The following is a 23925-nucleotide window of genomic DNA, read 5'->3' as shown; positions in this document are numbered from 1 at the left end:
AAAGTTAAATTTAAAAGATAAAGAGGTGGAAAATAGAAAACTAGAGGATTACCTCACAAGGCCCAAACTTTAGTTACTAGGAATTCAAAGGGTCAACAGAGTAAAGTAAAAAAGAAGCCACTATCAAAGAGATAATAAGAGAAAATTTCCAAATGCTAAGGTCACAATTTAGCAGACTGAAAGGACTTATCCTCCACAATGGATGAAAATGATCCATATTCAGGCACATCATCACGAAATTTTAGAGCACCGGCAAAAGAAAACAGTTTCCAAACCATCAGAGACAAAAGCAAGAATAAAGAAAACTTCAGAACCAGGAAACAGAAGAATTACACATGAGGGAGAGGTGATACAAAGTTTCAGGACAAAAACTGTGCTGATGGCAACAGATCCATGTTGGAAGAGGAAAAATAAGAGACTTTATTGGGACATCTCCAGGAAAATAAAACAAATTTACAGAGTGGCTGATGTGTTTGCCATATGTAGAAGAGTTTTAAAGTTCTGTCGGTGAAAATCTGTGGCTGAATTAATAACAGGTACATAGAAAACTAAAAAAAATGTCTTAAAAAGACAATTATTAAACTCAGAGAAACAAAGCAGATCAAAGGAAAGTTAATCACATTATTGCATGTGATTCAGCTATTACAATATTTACATATGCATTCAAATGTAGCTATTGAACAATGATCTAACACAACCAAAGTAGGATGAGGGGAAAATGAAAAGGTAGGACACACAAGACACATCATAGCACTATTCACAATAGCCAAGATATGGAAACAACCTAAGTGTCTGTTGACAGATGAATGGATAAATAAAATGTGGTGTATACATATAATGGAATATTATTTAGCCATAAAGAGAAGGAAATCCTGCCATTTGCGTCAATATGGATGAGTCTGCAGGACATTATGCTATGTGAAATAAGTTAGTCACATAAGGACAAATATGGCAAGATTCCATATATATGGCATCAAAAATAGTCAAACTTATAGAAGCAGAGAATAGAATGGTAGTTGTCATGGTCTGGAGGGAGGGGAAGATGTAGTTACTGTTCAATAAATGGTTTCAGTCACTCAAGATGAATAAATTCTAGGGATCTGCTGTACAGCATTGTTCTTATAGTTAACAATACAGTACACGTTAAAAATTAAGACCGCATGTTATGTGTTCTTGCCACAATAAAATAATTGACTTAGAAAATAATGTAAACATTAACAATGGGGTCAAATGGATTGTATAATGGAAGAAAGTCTTATCATTACTATTATTGTCTTAGTTATTTATCAGTGTTTATTCACATCTCCTCTTCCATTTGGCCTGTGTAGACCAGTAATCCAGGTGACTGGCCTCTATGATTTTGGTAAATAGAGAAGTCTGAGCCTTGACGTTCACTCAAAGATTGGCTGAGGAGATTTTGGGCAGATCAGCACCCCCTGAGTATAAATCCCAGAAGGCAGAAACTGTAGACAGAACGGAAAGAGTTTACTTAGGATGATTTTAACAAGTATGAAAATGTCATATTTTGCTATGAATCAAAAAAAACTACAATTTAAAGAGAAAGAAAAAGAGGAGAGGATAGGTACAGAGGCAAGTCCTCATCTTCCTTAACAGGAAGTCAGTGTGTCTAAGTCTAAAACTTAAAAATAGAAAGTAGAAGTATAAGAGTGTTTTTTTATAAATAAGATATAGTATAGGGAGTTCCCTTTGTGGCTCAGCAGCTAATGAACCAGACTAGGATCCATGAGGATGTGGGTTTGATTCCTGGCCTCACTCAGTGGGATAAGGATCCAGCGTTGCTGTGAGCAGTGGTGTAGGCCAGCAGCTGTAGCTCCAATTTGACCCTAGCCTGGGAACTTCCATATGCCACAGGGGTTGTGGCCCTAAAATGTATATATATATTGTAAGTGAGTGGAGGAATAAAATTGAGTATTTGTTCATATAAATATTTTTATTTCAATAGGAGAAATAAAGAATGGCTTCACAGAGGATGTTCCTAAATTTATTTTGGTTGCAAGCAGCAGAATCTTGTCTGATTTGACAAAGCTTAAAAAAAAAGGCAGGGAAGGGGTCTTTTAGCTTTACTATGTAAGGATACAAGGGTAGTTCTTGGAACTTGAGTGTGGAAAGTACAGCTGAGCCCAATGAGAAACTAGAACCAAGAATCCCGTGCCAAACAGAACAGAGGTTACTATATCTAGAACTTCAGAGTCAGCAACGTCTACGATCTTTTCTCTGTGTATCTACATTCATTTCTATTTATAGTATGGCTTTTTCTACTTCTCAGCATGGTTGCTGCAAAAAGACATCCTCAAAGCCCACACCATCTAGGTTCAAGGCAGGTCATGAGAGACTCACAGAAACTTCTGAATCCCAAGTTTGAGATTAGTAGAAGAGGGGATCTGAGTGTCTTAACTTTGGTCAGGTGTAACTTTTGGTCATATGAGCAATGGTAAGGGTAGAGGGGTTGTGTGCAACAAGCACAGTAGCAGAAGCCACTACTGTGAACAGAGTGAAAAGAGTTCAAAGGAGCGGCACAGTCTAGGCAAGACAGAAACCTTAACTGGAGAACATCATGTATCTTTAGGGTACCTGTGTTTTGGGCAAAAGAGATATGAGCAAAGAATTCCAGACAGAGGAAAAAACCTAAGCAAAGCAAGTGTAAGTCCTGTCTGGATACCAATACATGGTCCTGCTTAGCCAGCAGAGGAGAAGTTAGGGAATGCAGCATAAAACAAGGCTGGAAACATAGATTCTCTGACCTTCAGAACTAATCCCATTCTTTATTTTTGCCCTCACGTTGAAGCAGCCAGAGTTTTGTTTGTCCTCTTCTGATGGTTGCTGTGTTTTGTACTGGTAGATTGCTTAGAGGATTTGAAAATCAACCTGTTCAGACTTGTCTGCAAAAGCTTATGGAGGTAAAGTAGAGAAAAGTCTGTATGAGCACCCAGTTTGTCTCCTACTTAAGACTGTATAAGGGAACATTTAATATTCTAAATCCTCAATTAAACTGGTTTCATAATTATTTTTCCAAATGGAGTTCTACCCAGATTTATACCTAAGAAGCATTTAAAGTACTTGTTGAGAAAAAAAGTGATTTTTCAAGTGTCCAATATAATATCAAATCCTGAATGCCATTGCTTGAAGAGGAAATAACTTCATAAAAGAATAGGAAAAATGCCTGAAAAATACCAGGGTAACAGAATATGTCAATATACTTTAACAGAACAAATAAAATGTACAAAGATATCTGAAGATAAATTTTTGAAAAGGTGAAAAGATACTCATAAACAATATTAGGAATAAATTAATCAATGATGCTTTGAAGATTTAAAGGGTTGAAAAGTAGGCTAAGGGAAACTTTATGTGATGCATTTGAAAACTCAGATAAAATAGATAGACTTCTAGATGAAATATGACTCACCAAAACCTACTTAGGAAGAAATAGGAAATATAAATAGTCACATAACTACAAAGGAAATTGAATCTGAACTTTAAAATCTCCCAACATAAAAACTAGGTCCAGTCAGTGGTGCAGGCAGTTTCCAGTAAATAGACAAGGAAGAAAACCTTCTCCAAACATTCAAGGAAAAAAATTCCAATCTCACACAAACTATTTTAGTCTGTAGAAAAATGGGGATAATCCCTAACTTACCTTATTAGGTTAGTATAACTTTGATAAAAAGTCAGTGGAGGAGTTCCTGTCATGGCACAGCAGAAATGAATCTGACTAGCATCCATGATGCAGTTTCAATCCCTGGCCTTGCTCAGTGGGTTAAGGATCCACCATTGCCATGAGCTGTGGTGTAAGTCGCAGACGTGGCTCGGATCTGGCTATGGTGTAGGCCAGCAGCTACAGCTCCAATTCGATCCCTAGCATGGGAACCTCCATATGCCACAGGGGTGGCCCTAAAGAGCAAATAAAATAAAATAAAATAAAAACCAATGGAGCATGAGAACAAAATTACAGATCAGTCTTACTCATGAACACAGATACAAAAATTAGAATATTAATGTATACAATCCAGAATTGTGTAGGCATGTTTTAAGATAATGCATCAGCAGGTTGATTCTAGAAGCGTAAGTTTTATACAAAAATAAATTAATGTACATTACCATATTAATTGATGAGAGGAGAAAGCATACAATCATCTCAATGGAAACAGAAAAAAACAACTGATAAAAATCCACATCCCTTACTAAATGCAAATAAATTAGAAATAAAAGAGGACTTGCTTAAACAAACAAATGGGAGGTACAGAAAACCTACAGCTAGCATCATATTTAATTATGAAATGTTTAAAGCATTCCCTTTGAGCTTAGGAAAAAGACAAGATATCTGCTAGCATCATTTGCATATACTGTAATGGAGGGCTTTATCAATAATCAGACAATAAAAAGTAATAAAAAATATGAGAATTGGAAAAAAGCATAAATGATAATTTAAAAGTATGTCTATAACATCAAAATTATAAAACATCTAGAAGTAATATAACAAAATTGTTCAATAATTTTACAAAGAAAATTATAAAACCCTATTGAAAGACAAAGAAAACCTAAATAAACACAGATACATACATAATGCACATGGATGAAAAGTCTTGATATCATAGAAACAGTAATTATACTCAAACTGATTGATAATTTCAATGACATTCCCATCAAAATCCCAACAGGTGCTTTGTGGTACTTGACAAGCTGATTTTAAAATGTACACTGAAGAGCAAAAGGCCAAGAAGAAAAGGTACTTATTTTAGAATTATGGCAGTTAAGACAGAGGTTCTTGCCATGGAACAGTCAAATGAAAAAATAGAAAGTTTTAAAAAACATGTCTACTTATATGTGGATCTTGGATATATGACAGAAGGTGTATAGCAGGTCATTAGAGAAAGAATGTACTTTTCAATAAATTATCTAGGCACACTTGGGTACTTAGAGGTAAAAATGAAATTCTATCCTTATTGCTTATTATCTTAAAAAAATTAATTAAACTAGTCTTAGATGAGAAAGGCAAAGCTAACAACAGAGGAGAGTGTCTTTATGACCCCCCAGTAGGGAAGGATTTCAATTTAAATTCTATTATTTCATTAAACAGATATAAAAGTAATTAAAATAAAACACAAAATGGGAAAAAGATTTTTTGACACATAAAACTGATAAAATATTAATATCCAAACTATGTTTTTAAAAATAAAATGTAAACCAAAAAACATTTCTTACAAGTCTCTTACATCAAGAGAACAATTCCAAAAAAAGAACAACATTTTAAATAAGAACTTCACAGACGAATAATCATAAATGGAAATAAACACAGGAAATGATGCTCAGGCTTATTAGAAATGAAGAAGTATAAATTCAAACTACAGTGAGATAAAATATCACATCCATAATGGAAATTAACGTCTGGCAAATTTACACACTTGTGAGGATGTGGGAAAAAGATGAATTTTATACAGCTAATAGAGGTGTCAATAGTTGCCACAACCACTTTCGAACACAATTTGTAATTTCTAGTAAAACTGAAAATGTACATACCCCATGACTCAGGAATTCCTCTTCTGGAAATCCATGTAACTTTGGGCCAAGAGAAATACCCCAAAATGTATGTACATGTATTATTTCAACAAATTCTTTATGACCCAAATGCCTATCAATAATAAAATAGATAAATAAGTTGTGTGTTACTGCAATGAATTATTATGGATTAAAAATTTAGTGAATTTCAGCTACACAAAACAAGAAGATAAAATATATATATATATAAAATCGTAATTCCACTCATTTAAAGCCAATCTGCTATTTAGAGATTCAAGAAAAAGGTAATACTATTGTGAAAAGAAATCAAATTACAAACCTAAAATGCTGGGTCATAGTTATTTGAGAAAGAAAATGGGACACAGAAGAGAAAGGAATACACAAGTAACTTCAACATTCTCAGTCATTTCTGTTTTTGTTTCTATCTGGACAGTAGATTTTTACTGTTATTTATTCTTTACACCTTATACATATTTCATAAATATTCTTGTACTTACTAAACATCCGTTTTTAAATTCTTAAAAATTGTTTAGGTATATCGAGTACAGTAACAATTTTTCAACACTCTCCACAGCACCTTCTGAAAGAGTCAGTGCCCTGGTCCAAGTGGTCAACCAGCTGAGGCCGATGACAGCAAAATCCCAAATGCAGAAATGGATGCACTGAGCCATTGTAGCCTGTTACATCCAGTCATCTCGGCTAATTGCTCTTGTTCTAATTCTTATTTTGCCAACCCATCTTCCAATTATAAATTCAACATCCCACATAGATCAGAGGGTGCTGATCAACAAACGTGAGTCACTGGAGAGCTTGAGAGCTCCATTTCTCACTGTAATTTAAAGCTGGTATTCTGGCTGATATTTCAAGTTCTATGAGCATCCTCAGGGACAATCTATGCCTGTTGAAAAGATGGAAAGATGAATCATTCCAAGGACAAGTGGAGGGGGAAGCCGAGGAGGCAGAGAAACAGAAGGGAAGAAGGTTCTGTCCAAGCCACATTTCAGATGCAATAACAGAGTTTATTACAGAGGCACTTAAATTGGTTGCAGGCTGAAATTTGAGTGTTTACAAAGCTGGCATATAACTTATAAAACAGTAAGGGTCATCATGGAAGACAGCATCCTATAGTGGAAGAAGAAAATTTACAAAGTCAAATTTGACTCACCTACTGGCTTCCTCACTCATGATATTCCTAAGCCTCTGTATATTCATCTATAAACAGCTTTATCTGCAGGAAGCCAGGTATACCTCATTTTTGGAATGGCAAGAACTGGCAATAGGGGCCCACAGTGGAGTTGATACCCATGGTATGCCCCAGTCTCAAACCCATACTCTTTAGCTTGCAGTTCTCTATTAGTTCTTAGGAATGACAGAGCAAAATGCTATTCACAAAGATGTCTGCCCCTGAGTTCCTGGCTATCTTGGATGCAAGTTTTGTCTCTGAAGAATAAAAAATCAATTTCCTGAAATAACTCCTGTATAAAAGACCATGTCATTTCAAAGTACTACAAAGAGTTCTATAAGTATTGTTGATTTGGAAAAATCATGTTGGAGGGAATACAACTGTATTTCTTGAATGGGAAACTAATCCAATTGCAGAATAACAGTCAAGATTATTTTTCTTCCTAGTTTACCTCTCACTGAGGATCTTAGAAATGTTCTAACGTGATAACTATTTGCTTGAAGCTGTTTAGGTTTATTCTGTAGCTTTAATTCAGCACATTCATTATGATTTGAGATGAAGTTTGTTGCTTGGCTTAAACATGATTCCCTACTCGGCACCAAAGGGTGCATTGATTTTACATTTGGTGGAAACAGTAGTTCTTTCCCTTAGCATTCACAATTGCTTTAATAAATCATTAGCATTGCCAAAAAAAAAAAATCACCTCGGTGCTTTTGAGTATTAATAACAAAGGTCTGCTTTTCCAAATGCCCTCATAGTCCACCTCCCATACCAAGGGGTTTATTCCATCTCTAGTTGGAGTGGGGAGAAAACTCTTACAGAAATGATTTTCTAATCCCAATGTAAAAGGTCTAATGTCCTAGTGCACAACTCAAGACTTTTAGTTAATAATACTGTTCTGTGGTTCTTCTACTCACGCTATATTTTATCTGGTTACATATTCGATTCATTCTAAAATGTATATTTATTTCGCCATGCATGACATCTCTAAACCTCAACATTCATAAGTAAAATCATCATAATTGTAAACTCTAGTGCTTCATTCTCTAGTACTTTGGTAGGAAAAACATCCTTATGTCCTTCCTTTGTTCTGGTTTTGACTTAAGTTTAAATATCTTTTCCATTAAAAAAATCTATTTCCACCTACCTCAGCCTCCATGGCCATCCAAAGTACTGACATTTCTCTGGAATACGTCTTGGGCTTCAAACTTAAACTAGTTCCAAGCCTATTTTAAAGAATTAAATTTTTGTTTATATATGAGGAAAATAAAACTGCCTTTAAAAAAGTAAACACACTAGAGCTATGCTCTGAATGAGTAGCAGGAATTATCACTTTTATTTGGGAAGACTTGTTTCTGGGTCTTATTGCTATTCTGTTAAAGAACTGCCTGTGGGCTAGTCTGAAAGAAAGGGACTGAGAAAAAGCAGGGGCTCAACTGTGTTGCATAATAAAGATACAGGGATTCTTGACTTGTCCTTGGCAACTAGAGGGGAAGGAAGTACTAGGGACCCCAGGAAATGTGAGGAAATGGGAAGGTGGGAAACTGCACACCCCCACGATCTGAGGCATCTGCGGCTAAGATGGCCCCTGATGGATTCCCCTGGGTAGGGACTGGACAAATTCTTCAGGAACGATGAAGTTAGCTTCTTCATCTCTGCTGTGGTCCCTCTCCTGTCCCCAAATCTTTATTAAAACCCTGTGATAATAGCACTATGTGGTATGGCTGGCTTGGGGAATGAAGGAGAAGGTGATTTATGCACATTTGGAGCAAAAAAGAAGAAAGGAGAGATCAGGTAGCAGGAGTGGTGATAAAAACAAAAAATTCCATTTGCAACATGGATGCAACTAGAGATTCTCATATTGAGTGAAGTAACTCAGAAAGACAAATACCATATGATATCACTTACACGTGGAATTTAAAATGTAGCACAAATGAACATATCTAGAGAACAGAAACAGACTCATGGACACGGAGAACAGACTTGTGATTGCTAAGAGGGGAGGAAGTGGGATGGATGGGGAGTTTGGGGTTAGCAGGTGCAAACTGTTACATTTAGAATGAATAAGCAATGAGGTCCTATTGTATAGCATAGAGAACTATATCCAATTTCTTAGGATAGACCATGATGGAAGATAGTACGAAAAAAAGAATGTGTATATGTATGTATGTGTGAGTGTGTGTGTATAAAATCATGATCGTAAATTCTGGATGTGTATATATATGTGTGTGTGTGTATATATATATATACACGGCTGGGTCACTTTGCTGTGCAGCAGAAATTGACATATTGTACATCAACTATACTTTAATTTAAAAAACGTAAAAAAAACGCATGGGTGACTAAGGCAAGGCCAGAAAAAGGAGTTCTGAGAGACAGATGACAAAGAGCAACGAGAAGAATGTACACCTCTCTCATCCCAGGGGTTTGACAAGTATCTGAGAAGGAGGTGAACTTCCCAAAGCTACATGACAAGAGGATATAGCTGAAATAAGACATGTACCCGGAATACAAGAAGCCCAGGGATGTATGAATTATGCATATCACACAAACCACTTTTTTCTTCATTAAAAAGTCAATTATCATTTCATCTTCTGATGATATTTATGTGGAAAACATTCATTGGCATGCTTTTTATGATTTACTTTCTTCGATCAAAAGCAAACTAATCCAAAGGAATAGTTTATTCTCTGCCAATCCAACTCATGAAAGACTTGTTTTGTTGGCCCCTAATAAAAGAATCTTGTTCTATTTTACACCTTGTGGTGACATCTAAACATTCCTATGAAGGGGAGAGCTTAGAGCTGAGGCATGTCAGTTTCCGGCTGCTCCGTTAGCCATAAGCCTCCTGCCCTTCATTCCTTACAAAGACAAAAACAAGGAGACAAAGACATGACATGAGGATGAATTTAAGAAATACCGTAATTCCCACTTCACAGACATTAGGTTCTTTGCTGATAAGTCCAGAATCAGCTTCCAGATTCTTCTCCATATCAGATTCCCAACTGGCGCTATGAGTGAGCTAGAACTGGCATGTGAGATGTAGTGGATCCCTCCTGGGCCCTTTTCCTCTCGGCTCACCTTTTACTACAGGATTGCTGCAGATAGTGCTTCTGCTCACAGGCATTTCCAAGTAGCACCTCCTGTTAGCTTCATTACTTATCTCTTACTTTCTCACCTATGGCTTTTCTGCCACCACCTTGAAGGACCCTTTGGGAATCTGTCACAGTCCCTCACATATGCAGCTTGGAAGTATAGAGGCATTAATACTCTTGGGGCGACTCTTAACCAATGGGCAATGCAAGCCAGTGGATGAATGCCAAGTGCTCCCCTTTTCCATCTTCTGGGTGGTCCACTCTGAGGCACATTTTATTTTTTTTATTTTATTTATTTATTTATTTTGTCTTTTTGCTATTTCTTGGGCCACTCCCACGGCATATGGAGGTTCCCAGGCTAGGGGTCGAATCGGAGCTGTAGCCACCGGCCTACGCCAGAGCCACAGCAACGTGGGATCCGAGCCATGCCTGCAACCTACACCACAGCTCACGGCAATGCCGGATCCTTAACCCACTGAGCAAGGGCAGGGACCGAACCCACAACCTCATGGTTCCTAGTCGGATTCGTTAACCACTGTGCCACGACGGGAACTCCTGAGGCACATTTTACATTGCTTGTCAGAGTCCCAGTTGCCCACAGCAGTGACCAACTCATGAATGCATCCTAGGCCAGCCCACCTTCCTTCTGTCCTTTATTGTCCACTGCCCTCTTCTGTTTCTAAGGACCACTTTCCCAAATGAACTGCCTGCATACATGCCCTTGTTTTTGAGGGGAAAACCAGGCTAAGCAAACTATAATCAGTGGAACAAGAGTGAACTTTATAAATAAAATAATTTGGTATTTATCTTGTTATTCTTCTTTTACAGGTTCTCCCTCAAGAAATCCAGAAAGGATTTAAACATATGGTATGACAAATTGTCCTTTACACCTCTTCATTGCCTGACATAAAATATTGTCACGTGGATTAATTTGTAATTGCACACTAATTTGTTTCATTTGCATTTAAAAAATAATCTATAGATCTTTGAAATATTTATACTTGGTTTTCTCTCTGACAATTTAAAATAAACAGAACTTTCAACTTATCTTTTAATTTTACTTTAGATCTGGCTTAACATTTATTCCTATGTAGTATATTGACTGACTTGCAGTATAATTGGCACTTATTTTTATGGAGTATATGAGATGGTTTTGATAGAACCTGATGTTAAGTTCACCAGAATTGTCCCTGCCCTTGTGGAAATTCTGGCTGTTAATCCATGTCCTGTCCTCAGTATGCTTTAAAACAAAAAGGAAGTATCTGAGATGACTCAGGACAATCAAGATTTGGGATTTGTTCTCTGCTACTGCTACTAGTTTCTGGGAGTCCACGGAAATGAGAGTTAGAGGGTCAAAAAACAAGTAATTATGGCATATCTCAGTAGGATATTATGCTAAGTGAGAAAAATCAGACAAAGACAAATACCATATGATTTCATTTAAGAGTTTTAACTCTTTTTAACTTGTTGTCTTATTGTCTTATAATGTAAAATAACTTTTATATTATTCCAAAGGAAAAAGGAAAAGCCCCTTCCAGAAATTAGTCTGTGATAACTTGCGACAACTCTTGACTTTGGATGAGTGAGGTAGGAAGAGCACAGGAATCCTACAGCTATTATCTGGTTCCATTTTGAGAAAGGCTACTCTGAGTTAAAAAGAAGTGATGACACAAGAGTGAATCAATGGAAAGTAGGCTAAGGTGACTTCTAAAATTAAATAATGAACAATTAATGGTCTTAAGAAACAGAAATTTTTATAAGATTACTCCTCCTTAAGGCCAATTTTGTACCGTAGCTATGGAAGTCCTGAGGCAGCTCAGAAATAAGAAAAACAAAACTGTTTCCCTAGAAAGGAAAGCATAGACAGATAGATAAACAAATAGATATATAAAAGCAAGCTTATAGAGTTTCTCAGTAATAAGTGAAATGATAAGTGAAATAATTGATAGCTGGCTTATTCATAGCCTTTAAATTTCCACTATTGGAATTTTTCTTCAACACCATCTAAAAAGTTATATAAATAAAAAGACAACTGCACTATTATTTATAATAGTGAAAAGTTAGAAACCATCTGAATAACACATTTATTATATGTTAGAATCTTCTAATTCAATGAAATATTTTATAGCCTTAAAGTAAATATTAAGACCATGTAGCAACAACATGAAAAACATTTGTGATATCTTGTTTAAAGGCAAGGTTTCTCAACCTCAGGCTATTGACATTTGGGGCCAGATCATTGTTTTGGGGGATGGGGATGTGTGTGCTATTTTGTAGCATCAATGGTCTCTATTCATGAAATGCCAGTAGCACCACCACCCCAACTGACAACCAAAAACATCTCTAGACATTGCTTATGGTCCCAGGTTGTGAGGAGGGTGTGGAGCATAATGAGTTGTACATGGGGAAAAGTGTCTATGGTTGAGAACTACTGTTAAAGGGGAAGATCAAACTACAAAATTGCTCCCTTGATGTGGATTAAATCTTAGTGAAATTAAATATGTATCTAGATCAAAACAAAGATTAAATACAAAAACTGGAGCATTGATTTATTAAGGTGGGGGATTTGGAATTTTTTGTAAATTCTCAATAAATAAAAGTTTGTGAAGAAAAATACCAGAATTGGAGTAACAGAAGATTACAATTGTCTTATTTTGCAATAAAAATGAATGGTTTGAGAAAATGAAAAGTATAAGTGAGTCAACTGTTTTCTTACTTCTAGTCCTAGTAAAGTCTACCCAATGAACCAAAGACAACTAGCACAAGCTTCATGATTGAGCCCCTAGGAGTTTCCCATTCTCAGAGTTATGATAATTGAAAAATTAGTTATGCTGTGAGCCACATGAAGAAATTAACAAATGCTGGAGAGGGTGTGGAGAAAAAGTTACCCTCTTTCACTGTTGGTGGGAATGTAACTTGGTATAACCACTATGGAAAACAGTATGGAGGTACCTCAGAAAATGAAATAGAGAACTACCATATGATCCAGCAATCCCGCTCCTGGGCATACATTCAGACAGAATTTTTTTTTTTTTTTTTTTTTTTTTTTTTTTGGTCTTTTTGCCTTTTCTAGGGCCACTCCCGGGTCATATGGAGGTTCCCAGGCTAGGGGTCTAATCGGAGCTGTGGCCACTGGCCTACACCAGAGCCACAGCAACGTAGGATCCGAGCCACGTCTGTGACCTATACCACAGCTCACGGCAACACCGGATCGTTAACCCACTGAGCAAGGGCAGGGACCAAACCCGCAACCTCATAGTTCCTAGTCGGATTCGTTAACCACTGTGCCACAACGGGAACTCCCTGAACTTTCTTTTTTTAATATACTGATTTTTATTTTTCAGACAAAACTTTCATTGAAAAAGATACATGTACCCCTATGTTCACAGCAGCACTATTCACAATAGCCAAGACACAGAAACTACCTAATTGTTCATCGACAGATGAATGAATTAGAGGATGTGGTACATATATACAATGGAATACTACTCAGCCATAAAAGACAAACTAACACCATTTGTAGCAACATGGATGGAACCAGAGAGTCTCATACTAAGCGAAGTAAGCCAGAAAGAAAAAACAAATACCGTATGATGTAACTTATTTGTGGAATCTAATATATGGAACAGATGATCCTATCTAGAAAAACAGAAACAGATACTGGTCAAGGAGAGCAGACTTGGGGTTCCCAGGGGAAAAGGGGGAGGGAGTGGGATGGATGGACATTTTAGGGGTTTTTTGGATGCAAACTGTTATATCTGGAATGGATGGGCAATGGAGTCCTACTGTACTGCACAGGGAAAAGTGTGGGATTTGGTCACTTTGCTGTACAACAGAACTTGAAGAAACACTGTAAATCAACTATACTATAACAAAAATAAAAATCAATAAATAGAAAAAAAAAGGACACATGATTAGCTTTGTATCTTGTTTTTCTCAATGATAGAAAGTCAGTGTACTAGTTTGCTAGGGCTGCCTTACCATAAGTACCAGACAAGGCGGTTTAAACAACAGAAATTTATTATCTCACGGTTGGGGAGATAAGGGAGTTCAAAATCAAGATAATGGCAGAGTTGGTTCCTTCTGGGATCTGCAGGTGAAAAATCAGCTCCAGACACCTCTCCCTGGCTTTTCAGTGGCCCTATTCATGCTCACATGTTTTTCTCCCTGTATATTTACATGTTTTCTGTCTGTCTTCTAACTTTTGCTTTTTATAAGGATGCCAGTCATACTGAATTAGAGTTCATACTAAAGATCCATTTTAGCTTGATTACCTCTGTAAAGACCCTATCTCCAAATAAGGTCATATTCTAAAGTAATGGAGAGGTTAGGACTTCCACAGATGAATTTGGGCAGACACAGTTCAACCCCTAACAGTCAGATTCGCAAGATGAACAGAAGGAGCTCTTCCTAACTTTACATGAAGCCCTGAAATTCTGATCTGCTTTTCACATATTTCTTAAAAATAGACACATTTCTGCTTGCCCCAATCCTTAAGAAGTATCCTGGCTTGGGGAAGCCACTGTTACCAATGAGAATGTGTGGTATCTTTCAGGAGGTGTTTAGGCAGAGCAGAAACCTAGTCTTTAGTCTTGGGTAATGTTTTAATAACCTAGATAATAAATATTTTATATGCTATTAAAGTCAGATTTTCTTCTCCATATATCAACTACATGTAGATGAAAAAGTGAAGATAATTTTTCTTTTATGGCCTAAGAACAAAGTGAAAAATTTACATGCAGTGGCCATAGGATGGATTTATTTCCATAAAATGCATTCTCTGCAGTTTCAATTCCATGCAAAGAATTCTAAGAGTTTCAAAATGCTACTCAACAGAGCCCTGCTCATTTGATGTGCAGTGAAGGAACCAGTTGTGAATTCTGGCTTGGTTTCCAATCTAAAAGGATTTAAGGAAAAGTGATGTTTTCAGCTCTAAGTCTTAAAATGTAACCATATTCTAGAATTGGATCAAAAACAGGAGACATAAATTAAGCTTTCTATGGATTATATGGACTCAGACTCAAAAGTTGATGTTAAATTGAGACCATTTCAAAGAGATTCTAGTGTACATTTTTAATCACTTGAACATGATCTTATTAAGTGGTATTGGGACCTTTCACAAATAACTCAGATGTCAGAAGGGGCCTAAATGCCTATGTTCATCTATGTTCCCTTATCCACCCAGTGGAAATCTAAGTTCTGAATTCAACCCTTCCCAGATTTTCACAAGAATACCAATGCCTTCAAGTCTATATGTGGGGTTTGTACACACCCTGAGGATCCAGGAATCACCAGGAGCTCAGAGCACAGCACTGGGTAGTTCCCTTCCCCCTATTCCCTTTCCTTGCTTTCCCCTTTTCATGTTTTCTCTGCCCTCCACCCTGTTCCAAGACTTACCATTCCTTCAGCAACAATGCCAACTCCTCTCAGGTCACACATACTGTGAATTACAGCCTATCAACTCACCACCTCAAGTAAATGCAGTGCTTCCCCTAAGAACAAGCGGGAGAACACATTTTTCCCTATTCCATGACACACTGATCATGGGTAACTTACTTAAGCCTTCTAAATCTAAAGGAATATAGTGAAAAATCTCCCCATAAGGTGAATTTGGTTATAACATGATTGGCACTGACTTCCATCCTCTCAACAGCCTTTTCTTAATCAGGGCAAGCTAAAGTTTGAGTGGGAAGGGGAAAAGGGTGATACCAAAAGGGGAAATAGTAAACAATCTCAAACCATTTGGGGAAGGTAAAATAGATCTTTGAATTCTGAATATTCTCCTGGTCCAAACTGGTCAGTTAAGTGGGAAAATTTAAAACCTCCAATTTTAACAGGACCTGGGTAGTATGGATGGCACACTTGGGGCCTGGAACTTCCTGCATTTCATTAATCATGCAATAAAATTTTATATTTGACACAATTGCATTTTTAGATCTACTTATCATGTTATGCTGGGGTTTTACATGAATAGGGAATTTTTTTTTCTTTTTAGGGCTCCACCTGCAGCATATCGAAGCTCCCAGGCTAGGGGCCAAATCGGCACTGCGTCTGCTAGCCCATGCCATAGCCCCCCAAATCAGTGATCTATGCTGCAGCTTACAGCAAGCCTGGATCCTTAACCCACCTTGCAAGACCAGGGATCGAACCCGCATTCTCATGGTTACTATGTCAGGTTCTTAACCTGCTGAGCCACAATGGGAATTCCTGCATATGGTGTTTTTAAAACTTGAACTGTATACCTTATGACTCTCAAAATAACCACCCCACTTAACAGTCAAAAAGGAAAAAAGGCACTTTTGAAGAAGTAAGGGAAATAACAGATTAGTAACAAGAGTTGGGACTGCTACCAGTTCTTCTGATGGCAGCTAGATGGGTTCTTCCTGGATAGTAGGCCTCCTTCCCCAGGGGACTTCATCAAGACTAGACCACAGAAAATTATTTTTCCTCCAAAACAGTTTTTTGGACTGATACCCAGTTAATTATCTCATGATTCACTGGCCTGCATCCATATGTTTTAGAAACGCTGTGGGCCCATGCCTTCCTATTGGTGACATCCAGTTGCAAGCAGGGTCTGAAACAACCTGGCATGATGGTGAAGTCAATCAAGCAAGAAGTCATTTTAATGAAATAAATGTGATGGGTAATTTTATCATAAGTGCCCCTCTCCTCATGGAAATTTTCATCCCCTACTGTCATAAAGAATTTTGTAATAACATCAAGGTTGAAAGTGAGGAAAAACTAGTTCTGTAGTGATGCACAGATGTGTAATAATAGTATTAATAGTAATAATGACAATGAGAAGAACACCAAGACATTCCATTGATCAAGGGCTTACTATATTCTAGGTACTAGCCAAAACACATTATAATTAAATCTTAATGAGAAATAATTTTATAAATCTATTCATGGTTTTTTCACTAGACATGAAGAATTTTGTATCAATAATAAAATAGCTAACTTAAAAAAAACTCTAGGCTTTGATGTCTACTATCTGATCAAATGAGTGGATGTGAACAATTATGACTAAAAATTCCAGTATTGCTATTACGTAGAACAAGAATGACAAGGAAAGACCATTATATCTGATTTAGTACTTGCTTCTTAAACAGATGTTGCAACATGTTTTCTCCATTTATTTACCCTGCAGGTGTAAGTTAATATTTCTTATGTATTGGCTATTTCTCACATGACAGAAAATATTCATATGCTTTATAGGAAAAGCCTTGTTCAAAGCCAAGAGCAAGTTTCACCATGATAATCTAGGTGATTTGGCTATGTTTAGGCATTGCTTTCTCTCTGCTCTCACAAGTAACTTCAACCTGTCTTCTAGACAAATAGAGATATGGGAGCAGTTTCAGTCTTAAAGCTCCTGTAGCATAATTCTTTGATGAAGACTTCTATATTTAGTCCTCAAATCATGTAGTCTATAATCAGAAGAGGGATTTGGAAACCAGAACAAAAATAATGGCCATCAAGTGATAGGCTGCAAGTTGGCATTTTGATGATAGGCAGCCTGGGTTTGAAATCTCTCATCTGCCATTTATTAACTGCAGGACCTGGGATGTTTTACCTGTCTTCGCTGAGCTTTAATTTTTCATCTTTAAAATGAAGATAAGAAGACCGTCTATCTCAGAGGGTCAGTGTAAAGGTTCAGGGAAATAAGTCACATAGATGTGTTAACATCGTGCCTGGCACACAGTAAGACCTTAGTAAATACTAAGTTATTATGATCACTCCTCCTTTTGCCACTTGTTGGATGTGCAAATTTGGCCAAGTCTTTTAAACTCTCAAATCTCTGATGCTATAAGGAAATAGATCAAACTAGATGTTCTCTAAAATCTTTTTTCAGCTCTCATTTTCCATGAAATGAAATCATTCCGTACATTCATAGGAGACATAGTTAGTACTCAGCAAATACTCAACATGTTCCTCTACATTTCCCAGCATTCTATTTGGGTTGAGATCTCCTTTAAAAGTTTTAAGTCTTAACAGCATTTTATTAAAATAAAATTATTTCCTTAAAAAAAAAGAAAGAAAAAAAAAAAAAAAAGCTCAAGTGTTAGTTTTAAGGCGGTCTCACCAATGGAAATGTGTACGTAAATGATGTGCTTCTCTGGGTCCAAGGCAGTTATGAGCAGTTACTCTGCATCCCCACTGTTGCAATATGGATGCAGCCTGGATCTCTGAGATACCACTAGAGAAAATTTTCTTGGCCTTTATTTGACTGTGACAAAAGTAAGAAATAATTCTTTGTTAAGTAAATGAGATTTTAAAGTTTGGCTACAAAAGTAGCTAGCAATTACTTGCCATAACATTCATAATACTCAGAATCCTCTATACTCTATATCTCTAATTTTTTATGTAGGTAATTTTTTTCTAAAGACCCTCTACTCCTGGGGAAAGGGGAAAAGAGGAAAGGAAATGTAATTAAAGATTGCCCCATGGCCTGAGAAGCATAAATGAAAAACATGAAGAGGCCAAGAAGCCAAATATGACATTGTTTTATGTGTGGTTCTAGGATTTTTTGGCATTAGATGTCTCCTTCTTTCCCATTAGCTTGGTTCCAGGTATATTTTACTGTACATGTAGGATGGCTCTGACTCTTAAGTCAAATTCTTCAGTCAGTTTTTACAACACCTTCACATTTTTCCTGGTTTTCATGGGCTCACATAATTCTTAGGTCATAATTAGACTATAATTATATAGTTACAAGAAAAACATTTCACACCAGAGGTAAAATGGAATGGCACATGGTATCTGATGGTCCTACTTCACAAGACTGTTGTGAAGAACAAAATAGAGGGCAGAGGATGAAAATTGTGAAGTGTTATACAATAAGGTGCGATAGGTGGTGCGATGATAGAATGAGAGGTGTATTTCAAAGGCAGCTAGAACTTATGAAAGAGCCTGGATCTATGATATGGGAAATCTATATTTTTAAAGAGAAGAAACTTATGAAAGTCTGAATACAAAGCATGGTTAGAGATCTACACAGGAAATTTAATAAGAGGAGCCTAGCTTCATTCTACAGAGTATACCTCATTTCTCTTTCTTTAAAGAGAAAGCTACTCATCTTAATCTATATTTGAAAAAATAACATCACTTTTTTCAGAATAATTGAGATTAGAAGAGCAATGAGAATGGCCTTTCTAAACAGCTACATATTTAAACATCTCTGGATAGTTTAGGGAAACCAGAACTCTTTCAGAGTTTGCATTCATATTTTGTTAACTAAGAAAATAATGTTGGTAGGCACACATCAATGTCATTTGATTAACAATGATTTATTTAAATGTGAATTTCAAAAGTAAATAAATACCGGTGATTCAGCTCTCCATGTCATTTAACAAGATGGATTTATCCAAGCCATTTGTGATTCAGATGGAATGTTGGAACAGGGACCACTGCATCATAACAAACAAGATAGATGAAAATCTCAGAGGATGACTGTTGACTTAATCCAAGCAAAATATCTCCTGGTTCCACTGGCTGTTGCCAAGTCTCAGTAGAGTGCTAAGAATAAATATAGCACAAATGCGGAAAGGGGTCTGCTTGACTTTCTGCTTGTGATTGTTCAAGCGGATGAGTGATAGAACTGTGATCTGATCTCTGCCAACTCATGGAAGCCATCAGATCATTGACGTCAGTGCTCAGAATGGGGTGTGCTGTGAGAGCAGTAGTCCCTCAAAAGATAACAGGGAAAAGTAAACAATATGGCCTGAAGAAGAGAATGAACCTTGAGGCAATACATCAGGTCACTGAGGCAGGAATAACACTTCACTGTACTAACAGTTACCATCCGGTGAGGCCTTGCTGAAACCCTGGTAGGGTGGGTTGTCCTGAAAGGGAATTGGTGGATGGTCTGAAGAGGCACTTAGCAGTATCATATTCATATCAGGAGATTAATGATCCATGTGTTCTCCGAGGCTTTGGGCTAGGTATGATGTATAATTTACAGAAGACTTGCTTCTCCAAAGTCTGGCCAACAGTGCCCAGTTCATTTCATATTCAATCTGTGTATTAAACATGCTGTCATTTTTAAAAGACATAAAAATTCAGGCTTAATAGCTGTCAGTAACTTAAGTTAGATGTGACTAACTGTAAAAATGGTCGCACAACATGGATATACTGAATAGCTTTTTTTGCACCCAGTATCTAGCAATCTGTGAAGGGGTCACTAACAATAGGTGTAGAGAACAGGGAACAGGAATTAGAAGGGTGAAGTGTAAGACCTAGAAAATGGAGAGAGGAGGTAAAGAACCCTGGGGGTAGGCCTGATGTCTGTATTTCAATAATTTGGTCTTATGCTGATCACAAGTTCCTTGAGTGGAGACAGGAAAGACTTGTTAGCAAACTAGACATGCCTCTCTCTCTCTCACACACACACACACACACACATACACACACACACACACACACACACATTTTACATGCATCTCAAATCCATCTATAAAAATTCAACTTTTCAAGCCAGAGAAAGATTCTCAACATAGCCTAAGAACCCACGTCTGTTTGGTATCAAGCTTGATCACATTGCCAGATATCTCAACATGAAATATAAGATGGGGACTTTGTTGCTTACCACTGCTTCTCAACTCCATAGCTTTCTTCCAGGTTTTATTTCCTTCTCTCTGAATTACATCAATCAGTAGTTTGAAAGAAGAGATCTATGGGTGATAAAAATTACTTTTTAGACAAAGTTCTCAATGCTACTCTCATGTTGCAACAGAACAAAGGGTGGGGAAAAAATGTAATTGTAATGTATACATGTAAGGATAACTTGATCCCCTTGCTGTATAGTGGGAAAATAAAATTAAAAAAAAGAGAGAAAAAAAAAGAATTAGTGCTGACAAAGGAATGCACAGATATTTGGACAGGATAATAAAACATAGAAGTGTCAATCTTTCTTTTTTTTTTTAATGGCCACACCTCTGGCATATGGAAGTTCCCAAACTAGGTGTTGAAATGGAGCTGCAGCTACAGGCCTACACCACAAAAAAAAAAAAAAATTACTTTTTAGATGTCTGAGATGTCTACTTCAATTCTTCAATGGTAGGTTGAGGAGACACACAGTTTTAGGTAAAAAGCTGATTTTCCCTCAGCACCTCAAAGATGTTTCAACATTTTATGGCACCCACTGCTATTGAACAGAATTGTCTTGTCAGTCTACATATTATCCATTTATAAGCAATATGATTTTTCTCTCAATTAGCATTTAAGGTCTTCTTTTTGCCTATCCTGCTAAAGCTCTTTCAGCTTTTCTTTTCAAAAGCTCCTTCTCTATGAGTAGCTTTAGAGTTGAGCTTTTGATCTATCTTAAATTATGGAAAATACTGACCCATGATCCCTTTTAAATATATTCTTTTCCTTTATCCTTTATATTTTCTTTCTGGAACTCCACTAGACATATTACAGAAACTCTCAATGTATATCTTTCATATTCTCTATTTCTCAATATTTCTGTGCTGCATCAAGAGTGATTTTCTCAAGTCTATCTTCCAACTCACTAATTTCCTGTTCAATGAGTATAGTCTACTATTAATATATTCTTGACACTTTTGGCAGAAGTTTTATAAAATATAATTATTATACCATATAATTCACTCATTTAAAGTGTCAATTCAGTGGGTTTTTAGTATATTCTTGGAGTTGCATGAACATCAGCACAATTAATTTTGGAACATTTTCATCACTCCAAAAGAAACCATGTTCTTTTTAGCTATCACTTCCCCAAAACTTTCAGACCTAGATAGCCACTAATCTTCTGTCTCTATGGATTTGCCTATTATGGATTATGGATTTTTCATATGAATCATACAGTATGTGTCCTTTTTCAAGGGCTTCTTTTATTTAATGTGTTTTCAAGATTCATCTATTTTATAGAATGTATTTCATTTCATTTTATTGCCATGTAATAGTCAATTGTGTAATTATACCACTTATATTATTCATCCATCATCATTTGATGGGCATTTGGGTTATTTCTACTTTTTGGCTATTCTGAATACACTGCTATGATCTTTCATATACAACATATTTTTCTGTGGAGGTATGTTTTCTTTTCTTCTTTTTTCTTTTTTGCTATTTTAGGGCTGCGCCAAGGCACACAGAGGTTCCCAGGCTAGGGGTTGAATTGGAGTTGTAGCCATTGGCCGACACCACAGCCACAGCCATGCAGGATCCTACACCATAGCTCAAGGCAACATCAGATCCTTAACCCACTGAGTGAGGCCAGGAATCGAACCTGCATCCTCATGGATCCTAGTCGGGTTCATTAACCACTGAGCCATGAAGAGAACCCCAAAGTATGTTTTCTTGGGTATAAAAATTGAACTTCTGGGTCATAGGGTGACTGTATGTTTAACATTTTGAGGTATTTTCAGGTCGTTTTCAAAAGTGTACTCTTTTACATTCCTAACAGCAGTGTTTGAGGGTTCTAATTTTCTCCACATCCTATCCAATACTTGTTATTATTTATCTTTTAAAAACATGGAACACTTCATGAATTTTTGTCATGCTTGTACAGGGACATAGCTATTCTTCTCTGTATCATTCCAATTTTAGTATATGTGACATCCAAAAAAGAATACACTCTTTTTTTATTATATATATATATATATGAATTGATACCTCATTAAGAATTTTTTTCTTTTTACACTGCACCCACAGTATATGGAAGTTTCCAGGCTACAGGCTGAATTGGAGCTGCAGCTGCCCGCCTACACCACAGCCATGGCAACACAGGATCTGAGCCACATCTGTGACCTATGCCGTAGCCTGTGGCAACACCAGATCCTTAACCTACTGATTGAGGGCCAGGGATGAAATCTACATCCTCCCAGACGCTATGTCATGTTCTTAACCTACTGAGCCACAATGGAAACTGCTCATTATGATTTTGATTTATCATTTGTAAATCTTTTTTGGAGAAATGTCTATGCAGATACTATGTGATTTTTAAAATTTGCTTAGTCTTTATTTTTGACTTGTGAGAGTCCTTTATATATTCTAGATCCAAGTCCCCTATTAGGTATATGATTTCCAAATATTTTCTCCCATCCAGTGGGCAGTCTTCTCACTTTCTTGATTATGTCCCTTATTGCACAAAAGTTTTAGTTTTGATAAAGTCTGTTTAGTCTATTTTTTTTGTTTTGTTGCTTGTACTTTTGTTGTCATAATTCAAAAACCATTGCCAAATCCAAGGCAACAGATCTGTGCCTATCTTTTCTTCTAAGAGCATTATTTTTTAGTGCTTACATTTAGGTCTATGATCCATTTTTACTTAACTTCTGTATATGATGTGAGCTATACATCCAGTGTCATTCTTTATACAAATATCTTGTTACCCTGGTATCATTTATTGAAAAAATATTCTTTCCTCCATTCAATTTTTTTAGGGGTAGTTTTGTCCAAAGACGACTGACTATAAATGCAGGGTTTACTTCTGGACTCTTAATTCTACTCTGTTGATCTATATGTCTATCATTATGACTGTGCCACACTGTCTTGATTATCATAGCTTTATATAGTAAGTTTTGAAATTGGGACGTATAAGTCCTCCAACTTACAACTTCATTCTTCTTTTTCAGGATTATTTTGAATCTTCCGGTTTTCTTAAAAATCCATATGAATTTTATGATCAGCTTGGCAATTTCTGTGAAGAAACCAAGCATGAGATCTGTAGATCAGTTGGAGGAATACTGTCATTCTGATTAAATGCACATGAAAATCACTTCCATTTGTTTTAGTCTTCATTAATTATTTTAAACAGTGTTTTACAGATAGCAGAGTATAAGTTTTACCCTTCTTTTGTAAAATTTATCCTAAGTACTTTATTCTTTTTAAGCTACTTTAAATACATTTCTTAATTTCATTTTAAGATTATCCATTGCTAGTGTATAGGACTACAATTAATCCTTTTAATTAAGGTATAATTGATTTATAATATATTAGTTTCAGGGGTACAACATTGTGATTCAAAATCTTCATTGATTACACTCTAAAATTATAAAATATTGGCTATATTTCCTGTGTTTTAAAATATATCCTTTTATTTTATTTTGTACACAGTAGCTTTTACCTATTAGTCCCCTGCCCCTATTTATAAGT

At 36.4% G+C, this 23925-nt stretch overlaps 1 protein-coding gene and 1 long non-coding RNA gene across 9 annotated transcripts in view; both read right to left on the bottom strand.

Moving 5' to 3' along the window:
* The window catches only part of ASB4 (ankyrin repeat and SOCS box containing 4), a 227253-nt gene that overhangs the window by 29698 nt on the left and 173630 nt on the right, over positions 1-23925 (bottom strand). The window contains exons 4-6 of one of the 8 annotated variants that reach the window (XR_002347045.1): positions 20399-20483; positions 6033-7944; positions 3867-5647 (exon numbers count right to left, since the gene is read on the bottom strand). Coding sequence is in view for 6 of the 8 variants with exons in the window: in XM_021102411.1 (XP_020958070.1) it covers positions 20301-20483 (183 nt within the window). In the remaining 2 variants the exon portion in view is untranslated. Of the gene's footprint in view, positions 1-3864; positions 7945-12877; positions 20484-23925 lie in introns of those variants that run through there. The other 7 variants (XR_002347046.1, XM_021102413.1, XM_021102415.1 and 4 more) reach the window with 7 other exon arrangements.
* Positions 22681-23925, bottom strand: part of LOC106504960 — a 71985-nt gene continuing 70740 nt past the window's right edge. Inside the window, exon 3 of the long non-coding RNA XR_002347047.1 lies at positions 22681-23470. This is a non-coding gene — a long non-coding RNA (uncharacterized LOC106504960). The remainder of the gene's footprint in view (positions 23471-23925) is intronic.

The sequence above is a fragment of the Sus scrofa genome, chromosome 9 (genome assembly GCF_000003025.6).
Source record: "Sus scrofa isolate TJ Tabasco breed Duroc chromosome 9, Sscrofa11.1, whole genome shotgun sequence".
NCBI lineage: Eukaryota > Metazoa > Chordata > Mammalia > Artiodactyla > Suidae > Sus > Sus scrofa.
The sequence above is the reverse complement of the archived record's forward strand: the minus strand, read 5'-3'. Positions and strand labels throughout refer to the sequence as shown.